We start from the raw sequence: 13,471 nt of genomic DNA, 5'->3' as shown, positions 1-13,471 counted from the left end.
TCACCGTCTGGAACGCGCTTAATATGCGTTTTAAATCACCCAAAGACCCCTGTATTTTCGTGACGTCATCAAAATAGAAATTCTTCAAGTTACGGTACTGCGCATGCTCACGTTTCGCTTCCTTCGCACATGCTAGTTGAAAATTAGTCGAGATGTAGAAGCTTATTTTTCCCCACGACGGCGAAAAGTATACCTAACAAGTGTTGTAATACTTATGGAAATGCGTTTTAACTTGTGGTTTCCTCCACTGCTTTGAAGTGCTCAACGATCTTGGCTAGAATACGGGCTGTTTTTGTCACTCGTGGAGCCTTGCTAGTTGCTGACGATGGAGGCAGAGACAATACGCCAACAAGCCCTTTTGCTCCGAACTTCTCGAAAACATTCTTAAGATCTCGATATGAAATGCCACTTCCGGCTATTTTTTCAGCAATCTGTTGCTTGATGGGGAATTCCGCGTTTGTTGGATGATAAAGCGTTCCTCGGAACGTCTGCAGGAGTTCGTAGCGACGATCAAGGTATTTCATGTCGTTTTCTGCGTACTGTGTTGTTGACATGTTCTCTGTCAACATGTCCTCTGAAATGTTCAAACGGGAGTCGAAGACTATTCTTCTTAAAGCTCTAACATCCTCCATTGCATCGTGTGCGGGGAAAGGCTCATGGAAAAGTGTCTGATAAATGGATTGTTGATTTAATTTAACAGTGGAACCATCTGGTAAGACTAGAGAGGGATGTTTACGTTTGACCAAGTTCTTCATCACAGGGAGAGTGTCAGAAAAGAAAACGTTAAGACAGGAAAGCTTTTCACAAAGTTGATGTCCACCTTGACGAAGAAGAGTTGGATTATCGAAAACCTGAGAGTTGTGCCCGATTAAAACAGTATAAATATTATTATCGCCTTTCACACGCTTGACAGTTTTCTCCAAGTAGGTTAGAAAATTTTCGAGTGACTTTCCAAGTGACACAGTTTCGACTGGTTGATTGTTTTTGAACAGGGTCCTGACGCCTCTGACTGTTCGGACTCTTAAACCATTTACCCTTGTAGCATGAATATCTACATCCCTCAAAGGTAATATATAGTCGTTGAAACAGTGCAAACCTGATTGATCAACTGCTGAAAGCTGGCATATTTCTGCGGTTTTTCCAGACGTGTTTTTCAATATCGTAAATGATGAAATTGTAAACAGTGTTTCTGTCATAGGGAAATTTCTCCGCCACTGGTCTGATCGTTAATTCAGGAATGCATGTTTCAAAGTTTTTCAGCTCCTCACTTGAAATTTTCAAATTGATGATGTCGAATTCTTGGATCAGTTAGGTAGAATTGTTTGGATTCAGGTTAAGTCCTATTCCACTTTGGTATGTGTTTCCTTCCTTAGCTTGTTTTTTACCATCAAGATTTAACTTCTGCTTATGTAGTTGAGCTCTTCGGCGTTTGAAATTTAGGCTTTCAGTAAACAAATGGACTGCTGCCATAGGCTCCATTGCTTTTGATGATGCTGTATGATTGAGTCGGCAATTGTGTTGCTTGACTTGTTTTCCAGTTTTTTTAGCATTTGTGCAAACCCTGCCAGATTTTGTTCTTGTATTGTAATCCATAACCTTCCCATAAGTTAAACCCATGACTGCAGCATGACCGGTTGAAGAGTTATGCCCCTTTCCCCGTTTTTGCCAACCCATGTCATATGAGCAGGGGATATTGATGCAGCCTTGGTCATCTGCTTTTACACCCTTTCTGGCAGCATTTCTTTCTTCTGACATTGCAGTTTTGCAACTTTTCTTTGTTACTTGCTCTACTGCATGCCCAATCTCATTTTCTCTACTCTTGAAAGTTACTGGATTCATAGAGGGAATATTTAATGTACACAGTAAATTATTTAGGTGGGTTTCACCGATTCCTGTATGTAGACACCCAAGAACAGCTCTTGAGTTAACATCCTGACTGAGTGGACCTCTTTGACTGCTCCTGTGTTCACTGGAGGTCTTGACAACATTCTCTGTACCACACACTGCACAGGTAACTGAGAACACTGAGGCTAACCCACATTTTTTTCTACTTTTATGTTCCACAATGACAAATTGGCTGAAAATAAAGTGAATATATTGATACTCAGGAAGATCTGATACTTTATTCTGGCAGTGTGTTTTCTCCTTTAATTTGGAATAAATGAGCACAAGTAAATTTTTGCAAAAACTAACAACATTTCAAAATGCAGTGAATGCAATTTGTGGTCTGTGGCAAATTTACAACTGCTTGTTTGTTCCAAATTTATCAAAAACATAGGGAACTTGCCCAAAAATTTAAGGACCAACCCCAGGCTTTTTATGGCTGATTGTATATGAGACGTTTTGTAATATATTGAAGATATACATGTATAATCAACCTCATAATTCTTTTTTGGAAAGCTGTTAATTTTATAGCCTTAAAGCTGTGTGTACTTGCCATAAAACTGAGAATTCATTTTGACTTTTCTTTAGTGTTGATTTTCTTTAGGCAGAAAAATGTTTCTTCTCACCTGCTTTACAGTGTTGACAACATTTCAATCAACTTCTCAAAACATGCAAGTCCATAATTCTACTTCCATGTGGAATGCAATTTTCCTTCTTTGTTTGTTTCTGATAAAAATTTAAAACTTATACGTTTTAATGGTAATTATTAGGTTGTAACTGTAACAAAAAATGTTGGAATTTTAACATGAAATGTCAGAATGTTCAGGTATAATCATGTTGACAATTTGCTATGAGCTACCTGTGGTATAATACAAAAGTTCAAATTGAGAACTATTTCAGAGCAAAGAAAGTCTTGATGAAGCACTTGTCTTAAAACTTTTAGGGAATTGCTTGGTGCCACGTATAGCGAAAACAAGATTTAAACTACACCTGACTTAAACGAGTTTCTCTTTTCTTCGGTGGGGACCAATCTTCGACCATTCCTTGAAACTCCAATTTCCTCTTTGCCCTTCCACTTTATCCCACGAGTCCTGTCGTCCGTGTTTCCACTTTGAGCGGGTTTCTTTCTTGAGAACCGACCCTTCTTGTCACGCAATGGTGGTTTTGTTTCCGGTGTCAGTTGCGCCTTTGCAGACTCTTCAGCTGCTTGCGGTGTTTCATCGCCCAGGGAACTCAAAGCGAAGCCTCCGACCATAAAAAGTACACCGTGACCACTCTGTGACTTCCTTCGCGTACGATCACGACCATGTTCTCTCTCTGATGTCGGCGCGATAAGTGCTGCGAATTGGCTTCTCAGTTTAACCACGTCAGGAGAACACGAAAGAAGTGTATTTTCAAACACATTTCTAGGCGTTTTTTGATGAACACTTGTTCTGGGCGAAAAGGATAGCGGTAAGTGGAACGCGACTCGCGATAAAAGTCTCGCCGCCATGCTTATTTTTGTTTTTTTCTTTTCTTTTAAATACTCGCGCGCTCGCGCCATTCGCACCCATGCCTCGCGCGCCAAACTTCTTAAAACTGAAAGAAAGGGTTTATCAATTTCCTCCGTTCGAACGGCCATAGAAAAATTTGGAACGGATGATGTCAGTTGTTCGAACGGCGAAATAAACAGTATTGAACGCATTTGAGGAAACTTCTAATTTTTCGACCGGTATATTGAATCGCGTGAGCTGTTGTTTACATGTTCTACAAAGTACTTACATCCATCGAAACGTAAATGAAACCAAAAAAACATGCATCAATAGATCTTAATTTTGGCATTAAGAAATAACTGCAGTTATTGGTAAACAAAGACAGCCGAAGAAGAAGTTGATTCTCACCCTTGTCGATGAACAACAACTGATTATCAAAAAAACAAAACAAAACAAAACAAAACAAAACAAAACAAAAACAAAACAATAATAACAACAATAACAAAAACAATAGCCCAATCTTTTGCAAAATGTTAGGGACCACTTGACTGTACTGTAACAACAGCCTAATTCCGAGTTACCTTTTGCCTCAGTTTCAAAATGAGTCTTCGTAGTTCATTTTCATGTTAATCAAACTCCTTTTCATTTGACAGGTTTTGCACGAGCACTCGTTTTGAAACAAAGGCACAAGGAGCACTGAAATGCACGCTCTTGTAACTTCCTCGCCTGTTTCGTTTGCAACGCAGGCAAGTAGCTTCCCCGCTCGTCCCAGATCTTTTACGGGTACCCTGAAGAGTCTAAAGGAAATTCGCGGGAGGCCTTTTGTTTTATTAGGATACAAAACGTAAAACGAATTTGTTAATATAACCCGCTAATTCTTAAATACACAAAATGTCATTTACAGCATTTGAAACTTCAAGCAAAATGTTCTTTTGAATTTCAACGTGCTAAAAACCTCTAAAGAGAAAACATTCTAAGTTATAAACATAACATATGAATTTATGGATAGGCTATTACTCTAAACAGAGCTTACTAACTTACTAAATTTAATCCCATATATGCAACCTGATCTTGGAATAAAATTTTCTCAATACTGTTACATGTAAAATGACTATGAAACGACGCCTAGGGGTTAAAGATTAAGTATTTAAGTATCAAAGGTTAAGTATTTAGAGTGCGACGACTCGAACCGAGCCACTTAGAGGAAAACTAACCAATCAAAACATAAACTGAGAGCAATGGAGTGGTAGCTTCTCGTGACGGCAAGTTTCTAACGGTATGTTAAACGTGAAAACAAAAACACCACAGACTCCTCTGCGTTATACACACTGAGATCCAGTCCTTGACGGCGAATTGTCATAATTGTAAATCTCGCTCGAAACATTCAGCTTGAAAACTGATACTGCGACAACTAAACCGAAACTGTTGAAGAGCGTACAAAATTTAAGACTGAAACTAACCAGTCAACAAATGGCAAAGTTTGCTGAGAGGGTCCCAACACTTCGCACTTTGTTGGGTTTTCAATTTTGTCTAGATCTGTTGTTCGCATTCCTCAAATGTTGCTGGTTTAGTCATAGTTAATATGGTTTATTTGAGAAAAAGATCACTATTCTTTGTTCTCAAGCAATGTTCTGATCGATGAACTCTTTTCCAAGTGGCCAAGTTCGAGTAGTCATGCTGGAAAAAGTTTATTTACACCTCAATACTTGACCAAATTATCTTCACAGAGTTTCAAATTAGGGACCAAGTCACGCGCGCGGATAACTTCATGCCGTATTAAATAAACTAGGCCACGCTAGTTATAAATATACAATTATATTACTTATCAAATATGACAATGAAATACATGTACGGTATTCACTGATTTTTACACATGAATGTAACATTGTTTAATATAAACATTAATTTGAACGTCTTTAACAAGATCTAACAATAAATCAGTTTGTTATACCTCTCAACTCAAATACGTTTTCCGATTGGAGGAGAACGTGTCACGCGTCGTGGATAAAAACTTACTAACATCCTAGGGCGAACAAAACTCCCTAGGGAAACAACATCTTGAACTGTCGACTCGCACGTGATCAGGTTGTGCACCTTGAAACCGCGGCAAATGTGTGCCAGCCAGTGCCAAGCAAATATATATTTTTTTTACAGTTCGTTTCATCTTTGAGTTGGGAGGTATAATAAACACTTGATGACTGGCCCCACGGGAAACAGTGAGTTTTATTTCCCCTCGACCTCAATGCTCCCCTCGGCAATGAGGGTCTCGGGGAACAAAACTCACTGATTCCCTGTCATTAAGTCTGCAAACTTAAGGTAACTTTGAAGAAAACATGCTACACTCCAATGCTCTCTCTGTAGGTTTGACTCTGTTCACCACTAGCCACTTCCGGACCTTCTTCTGAAACAGTGAAACAAAATTTAAATATAGTTAAATGGAATTTAACATAGTTAACGACTAGGAGCTAGTCTGGTCAGTAGCGTTTTTATAGGCGGTTGTCAGTGTCTTGGCCGTCTGTGAGCGTTTGGTTAGCGTTTGGTGCGTTTTGTAGCGTTTGATATAATTCAATGAAATTTTACATAGTTTATGACCAGGAGCCAGTCTGGTCAGTAGGGTTTTTGTAGGCGTTTGTTAGTGCCTTGGCCATCTGTTAGCGTTTGTTTAGCGTTTGGTGCGTTTCTGTAGCGTTTGCAACAGTCATATGGTCGTGAGAGCCCTCGGGCTGACATTGTCCAGCGGTATATTTGGTTAGTACATGTGTTGTCGTCCCATGTGCTCGCAGTGTGTTCATCGCTCTGTTAGTGTGGCGTTGTGGATTGAATTATAGTTTAGCGGTTCTCGGCGTTCCCTCCCTACCCCCCCCCCCTTTCTTTTCAGCATTTTATTTTATTTATTTATTTATTTATTTATTTATTTATTTATTTATTTATTTATTTATTTACTTATTTATTTATTTATTCATTTATTTTCCACCAATGCCGTCTGGCTTGAGTGTGACGGGTGCCTGTAGGGGGCTTGGCGCGGGGAGCTCGTGGCTTGGTTGCGGGTTGGGCAGGCCAGTCGGGTGTTCTAGCGCCTTGGGGATGTGACTGCGGTTGCAGCCCCCGGGCTTCGTAGGCACCTTCCCTCCACTAGCGACTTGGGCGTTAAGTACATGTATATGCAATGCTCAGTACACATTAGACCCTTTGGACTTTTGAGTGAGAAGGGAATTTGTGGTGTGCTCGCGTTTTTTGAACATTTCCATCATGCCTTGATTCCAGTTATTTTACACCCAGCTATAAAAGACCACAGGCTGTCTAACCAGAGGCTGTTACATCAGAGCCAATTTCTAATTCCTGGCATTTTGAGGTGGGGTCTTTTGGGTAGGCTTCTAACACTACTAGTGTCCAATCACCTCAAAGATTTTCTTTTTTGTTCATTACGGCTATTTATTGAAGCTTCAAATGTTTTGTTGTGTTCTTGGGCAAGACACTCTCACAATGCCTCTCTCCACCCAGCTGTATACAAATGGGTACTGGCGAATTTAATGCTGGGGGTAACCCTGCGATGGACTAGCATCCCATCCAGGGGGGAGTAGAAATACTCCTAGTCGCTTCATGCTACAGAAACCAGGACAAGCTCTGGCCTGATGGGCCACTTGGCTTGTATGCAGACTTTACCTTACCTGAAGCTACATAGGGATGCAGTGTTGGATGATCAGGGTATCCTGCTTCAGTAAGCACACTTAAAGCATCAAATCGCTGCATTTCCTTCAACACTTGCACAAGTTGGCCAAGGTTGACATGCCGTTCCCTCATCAGCTGAAAAACACCATCCATGCCTTGGCAGCCATGTTCTGTGTTGTCCCTTAATGACATAGCTTCCTCTAATGTTAAGTTGAACAACCTGCCTGCAATGTTTATTTTGTCTCTTGCTAACAGTGTGGTCAACTGAGTGTACACTCTGTAGGGTATTGTTGAAATTAACTGATCTGTATATATGAAGAAAAAAAAAATCAACAGACTATCTGTGCTAGGAAAATCTTCACTTGTAAGTATCTTTCTGAGATCTTTCAGGATATTTAAGCATCCACAGAAGATCCTTATCTAAAGGGATCTTTAGAAGGTCTTTAATGGCCTATTAACTGATCTTTTTGAGCTGTTGCTAAGGAAAATTTATTCTTGTGTGACTCCATCATTCTAGTTAGTTCAGAGTCATTTCATGTGTTTTACGTTTTTCATGATCAGTGACATCTGTGATGACATCATCAGGCCATGTCCATGGTCATGTGACTAATTCTGAAAAAATGTCAAGACTGGACAAAGCATATTAATTACTTTATTAGGACTTTTTTCATTGATTTAATATTTTTATTTTAATCTTTATTAGGCTCTACATTAATTTTGTTTCATTTCTAAAAGGTCAGATTTTGGAAGAATTTCAAAATATTGAAAAATTTGTTAATTTCTGAAAAAAGGATGAGTTCACAAAAGGAATGTATAGCTATGTTTCCAACATTGGCTTGGATCATAACTCATGGAAAAAAGCTGGATTTAATGAAAAACGGCATTTCCTTTAGCATTTAAAGAAACTGCTACCCCTGATATAAAGTGCCCCTGATCAGCTTGTGTACAGTTCACACCACCAGTAACACTTTGATAAGATCAAATGAAGCAAGCAAAAGCCACAAGAAAATAGTTTTTCATTTTCTTTGACATTTGTTTTTCTGTTTTTCTCTTATTTTGTTTTTGCTTGCACTTTATTACTTTGCATTTTGTGAAACACAAGGAAACAACACCTAAAATGTAACCGAATTTGCAAGTTGTCAAATTGCTCAAATTTTCAGCGCTCAGGCTGACGCAAGAGGTTGGAAGTGAAATTTAATCTTCTTGGCAATGCACACAAGCGCGCACATGAATCGGTTAAAGGGCCCTTAAAGATCCTGAGAGATCCTCAATAAAGGTTTAAGTTTCACTAATAGGGACTAAGGCTATTACCTGGACCAGTTATCTTTGCATCACTTGACCTTGGTGTCATTGTGTGTATTCTTACAGCACAATCACCTAGAAGGGCACAATAATTACAAAAATATGAAAATTATGAAGTAATGGAAACTACTTACTGACTGTTTAAAATTTAAACATTCTATCATTTACAGCTTGGTTTGCATAATTATGAAATAAAAATCCAACTGTTTGTTGCAAACATGATATACATGTATATATCAATATAGGACGTGACAATTTTAATACCAAGACGTTATGTTAATTAATTAATTTGGATTTTGCACTAATGATAGGATAAGTGCAGTGCAGTTAATATCATTTATTAAATAAATAAAATAAACCAACGGTTATGATTCATTGAAAGGGGATGCCCCTAATTAGCCACACTTTTTACCTCTTCTGTAAGTCACATCCATTCTGGAATTGTCACCAAATAAAATGTGCCCACCACTGACATTCAATATAAATTTTCCTTTTCCTATTTCAAAGAAAAAAGTTTACATATAACATGTGTATTACTAAGTATTACAAGTAATAATTGCACTGTACAACGGAACACTAAAGTGAACTCTGAATAGTTAGACGAATGTCTGTTAGCATGTACGTTAATAACAAGAAAAAAAAAAACTGTACACAGAATATGGCACAGTTATTTCTTCTAGTTATTATATCTACTAAAGTTATCATTCAGCCATAAAATATTTTACATTTAGTAACAAATGAGTCACTGAGTTTGTCAGCCTTGATCAACACAATAGCTTCATTGACAAAGCCTGCCATAAAGTGCCTACTTATAGCCTCATCCCATTCCATTAACCTGCCACTGGCATGACAGTGCAACCATGCTCAAAGTGTGGGGAGTATGAAACCAAAACGTCCTTTGTGAGAGGCATAGATACTATCTGCAACAACACATTGAAAGTTTAATTCTCTCTTGCACTTAAAGCATTTCCTGTCAGACACATCAAATTTTTGGTAATCTTATTACATTTTGTGTATTATCTGTAATCTTATGTTCTTATGAGTGTGCCTATAGATAATGAAATCATTTTTGAAATTTCCTCATTTCCCTAATATATAATATTATATAACTTTGTATGATCACTGAGTAATTAATTCAGGAAAGACATAACTATACAAATTAACTGTCATATATCGGATCAAATGCCGTGAAGCTTGTCAGAATAATTTTAATACATGGCGGCACTAAATCAATAGCAACTGTAGACCCAGAGATGTCACTACTAAGAAAAAAAAATAAATTACAAATTAAAAAAATTGAACCTGTAAGATAGAGAACACTATTCATACTAGAGTGTGCTCAAGTTATAGCTGTTTTCTATCTAGTCAAATGAAATCCTGGAATCGTTGTATACTTCCTGCCTCTTAGTCAGAACAGTACAATGTGCTTGAAAATCAGATTTAAACTTAACAATTGTATGACAACTTGACTGAATTATGAAATCAATTGAATTCTTAGTATAGCTTGTTTTCTAGCCTTGTAATCAGGAACACAAAACCCATATTCATCCAAATAAGGTTTTGATCAGAGAAAGGGGTATCAATCAGGATCTAAGTAGCAAAAGCTATAGTGACATGATTTTGTGTATAGGAAGTGTACTATGGGGAAAAAAACAAAACAAAACAAAACAAAACAAAACAAAACAAAACAAAACAAAACAAAACAAAACAAAACAAAACAAAAAACCCTAGTATCATATTTATCCATCTATGGCTGAAATGTTGGGGCTAGTCCTGAAGTGTAATGAATGTCCACTATATTGAGGCTTCTCTAATTCAGTAATAATTATTAATCTTGATTCTTTCTGATTCGCCAATTTGTTACTCAGCAATTACATCATTAGCTTTCACAAGTGAATGTATATAGATAGGGGCAGCGGCATATTCCCGCCAGTAGTTCAAGTTTCACTTTATTGTGCACAGTAAGTGTTTTAAGTGAATTAAGTTTTAAGCTACCCTTGGTTATTTAGAGTGCAAGCGGGAAGGGATATGTAAGTACAAACTATTTTCTATGCTTGATTTTAAGTAAAAGTTTGGATGTTTTGAACCTTTAGTACCATTAGCATTAGTTGCAGTCTTTATACAACAGCCTATTGTGCCAGGTCCAGCACATGGCAGCACCCCAGTTTTCAAAGTTTTCATTTCGTCTTCTGTAGTGATAAATCTTAGTTTGTAGTTTATACTCCCCCTAACTTAGGTTTCTATTTAGCAGCTTCCCATAAGAATCTCTGGCAATTTTAAAGTCCTTTCCTCCCTAGCAAGTTCCCACATCGCTTGCAGTGGCGCTCGCACAAGCACATTTTAATCACATTGTGCAATTTTATAGCTTTCAAGATTTTAGAGAGTTATCATTAACTGCATTTATTTAGGACAGTTAGCAGTACATGTATCTGCTTGGTATCACTGATTATTTTAGTTGTGTCTTTACTGAGAAGTTTGACTGGAAGTATTGTCACACCGCAGTTACGATTGGAATGTTTGCTATTATTGATTCAAGACTCTTGTCATCTTGAAATCTCTTATCATCTAGTAATTAGTTTATTCACCACATTGTATTGCAGTTTATGTTCCATTATCGTCAATTAAATCACCGCCAATCACAGCTGACTTTCCGCGATCTCTGGTCTTACCCGATTAGTAAAGCATCTCCCACACACGTTAATCTCATTGTGACAAGTTGTCTAGCAAGTGACAGTTCAGCTTTTCAACAGTCGCCATGAACCTGGCATTACATGAAGGAAGTGGCAATACAATGAGAAAGTAGGAAATACCACCAGTTTATTCATTCCACCAACCATGACTAACACTTTTGTTGGGTTTCCCATTTTGTTAAATAGAACTATTGTTTGCATTCTTCCATGTTATCAGTTTATTCAAGAAAAAAGATACCATCCTTTGTTCTCAAGTAATGTTCTGATTGGTTATAACTCTTTTTAAGGTGGCCCGGTTCCAGAAGTCACATTATGATTGTTAATAAATATAGCGCAATCTTTAGTTAATAAACCTCTGTTGAGCAGACACTCTCTTGAAGACACCAGACTTAAGGGAAAGTCTTGAGAGTGTCTGCCGAATGGAGGTTTCACTGGATAAAACAGCTGTTGGCCATAAAAATGATATCTATAGATAGATCAAGTGGAATAAAATTGCACTGGATAAACATATTTATATATCCCTTGTTCACCACATCGCCCAATGTATACATGATATATCAATTCATGATGCATTTTTCACAGTGGCTCTGCTGTGTAACAAAATTAACTACTTGCAAGTTATAAATGTAAGCGTCGGGTCACCCTAAATTTATGTATTAATATAATTTCTTTGAGGCTGAAGAACTAACGGACAAGAATATCTACAGCAAATGTCTACAAGAAGGCTTTACAAGTACTTGACTCGTTTGCGGTATGTTAAATGGCATAAGTTTAATGAGTCTCAAGATAGCTGCATGCCGGACATGGCAGAATTCATTCACTCACAGAAGAAACAACAAGTAAAATATTACATTGTTCATGACAATACCTCCGTTCTGTAGGTTCATGTTGGCGGTTTCTTGTGTTCCACTTGCTCAGCTGAAGATTTCACAAAAATCAAACCCTGAGATTATAAAGAACTCTGTTTATGACGATGAAGCTCAAACGAACTATAGCTCGGATTACGCAATATCTAAGAGATATTTGTCTACATAAAACAGTTCGCATCGACAGGGAACTACCGAAGTGCGCTATTTTTACGTATACGCATACCTCATAACGGCGATGAAGCTAAGTTCTGCACTCATTTACGGGAAATCCCCACTGCTAACAGTCCGTCGCGCGCAAGGCGTCGGCGGTTAGAACAACGGCAGCTTTCAATGATGAGAAGTGGTCATGAAGCTATAAATACACCATTTCCCAAGACAGTGTTACCGTGAGCTATCGGAGAGCTACGGGGCCAACCAGAGCACCGACCATTTAGGCGAACCATAATTAGTCCCCTCCACTAACTATCGGCGAACCAAAGAGCGCTTTCACAATAGTACGATAGAAGTTACAACGAAAGCGAAACTTGCAAGGCGTTTCCACTCTCCGCAAGTCGACTGGAAACTAATATTTCTATTTTCGTACCCAGGCGACCTCCAATATGGCGCGGTTAGGTAGGGCAACGTCCACACTACGCCGGAGAAATTTGAAAACGCAGCTTTATTTCTACGGTTTGGCCTTACCGCCTGTCCACACTCCGTCACGAAAACGGACTAGTTTCCGAAAACGCTCTTGAAAACGCCGGCTTTGCGTTTTCGCGTGAGAACGGAAAACACTTTGAACAAGGAGCTTTTCGAAAACGCTGTAGTTACTCGAGAACCATGTGATTTTCCTCAAACAAAAATTCAAAATGACCGGTGATTGTTGCGTTTTTTAATTCTTCCGGCGTAGTGTGCACGAAAAACACTTAATGCGTTTTCTGAGTGACACATCCGTTTTCAAATTCCTCCGGCGTGGTATGCTCGGGACCTCGGAAGGGTTTTCTTTTTCTTCGGAAAATAGCTAAAAAAAATTGTCACCATTTCAAAGAATACATCTTTAATCTGAGTTCGACGTACAGTGCGCTTTCGATAGGGCTTCTTTCTAGCTGTATATACAGCTATGTGAGGTTAGTGGGGCGGCAACAAATATTTGTTCATGGGGTTTTGAGTACAGAGCGCAACCGGAGGTAGAATTTTCTGTTACTTTGTGGCGCATGATATCATCGACTTCCGTCAAATACGTTTAGTTGTAACTTCGTTAAAAAGATGGCGATGGTTAAGAAGAGCGACAATTTCTTTGTTATAGCAAATGGTATTATCCGCGGCATACAGTGTGCGTATATTTACAATTTAGATTAAAAGGAATAATAACAATCACAAATAGCCATTTGCTCTAAAATTGACAATTCAAATATCTAACTCAAGTGCTTTGTAATTACAATTTTAAATTTGCACCTCTTGAAAGAAGACCACACGGTTCTAGCTATACAGTGTACGATGTCATTTCACACTCTTACCAAAAAAAATACCTTTATATGTACAAGACAAAGAGAAAACGGACATGTTTCCTTTTTTTCCTTCTTAAAAATTATTTATTGATGTCTAC

At 38.2% G+C, this 13,471-nt stretch overlaps 2 protein-coding genes across 4 annotated transcripts; both read right to left on the bottom strand.

Moving 5' to 3' along the window:
* Positions 1–227: 227 nt before the first annotated feature.
* On the bottom strand, positions 228–1,196 carry LOC145487893 (uncharacterized). Its single transcript, XM_081466671.1, has one exon. The coding sequence runs from the start codon at positions 1,194–1,196 to the stop codon at positions 228–230; it is 969 nt and encodes a 322-aa protein (XP_081322797.1).
* A 1,829-nt stretch (positions 1,197–3,025) lies between these two features.
* Positions 3,026–13,424, bottom strand: LOC145487212 (uncharacterized). Of its 3 annotated transcripts, none has more exons than XM_081465937.1 (6): positions 12,110–13,424; positions 11,886–11,960; positions 8,740–8,823; positions 8,337–8,402; positions 7,025–7,330; positions 3,026–5,757 (listed from the first exon to the last, which is right to left on the bottom strand). In XM_081465937.1, exons 2-6 carry the CDS (start codon positions 11,902–11,904, stop codon positions 5,693–5,695), a joined length of 540 nt encoding a protein of 179 aa, XP_081322063.1. In that variant the 5' UTR covers positions 11,905–11,960; positions 12,110–13,424; the 3' UTR covers positions 3,026–5,692. The 3 variants fall into 3 exon arrangements, with proteins under 3 accessions (XP_081322063.1, XP_081322064.1, XP_081322065.1); XM_081465938.1 differs by having other exon boundaries at positions 11,886–11,935; XM_081465939.1 differs by lacking the exon at positions 12,110–13,424 and having other exon boundaries at positions 8,740–11,088; positions 11,886–11,905.
* Between the last annotated feature and the right edge of the window lie 47 nt (positions 13,425–13,471).

The sequence above is a fragment of the Orbicella franksi genome, chromosome 5 (assembly GCF_964199315.1).
Source record: "Orbicella franksi chromosome 5, jaOrbFran1.1, whole genome shotgun sequence".
NCBI classification, from domain to species: Eukaryota; Metazoa; Cnidaria; class Anthozoa; order Scleractinia; family Merulinidae; genus Orbicella; species Orbicella franksi.
Note: the sequence above shows the minus strand (reverse complement) of the source record. Positions and strands in the feature narration are given on the sequence as shown.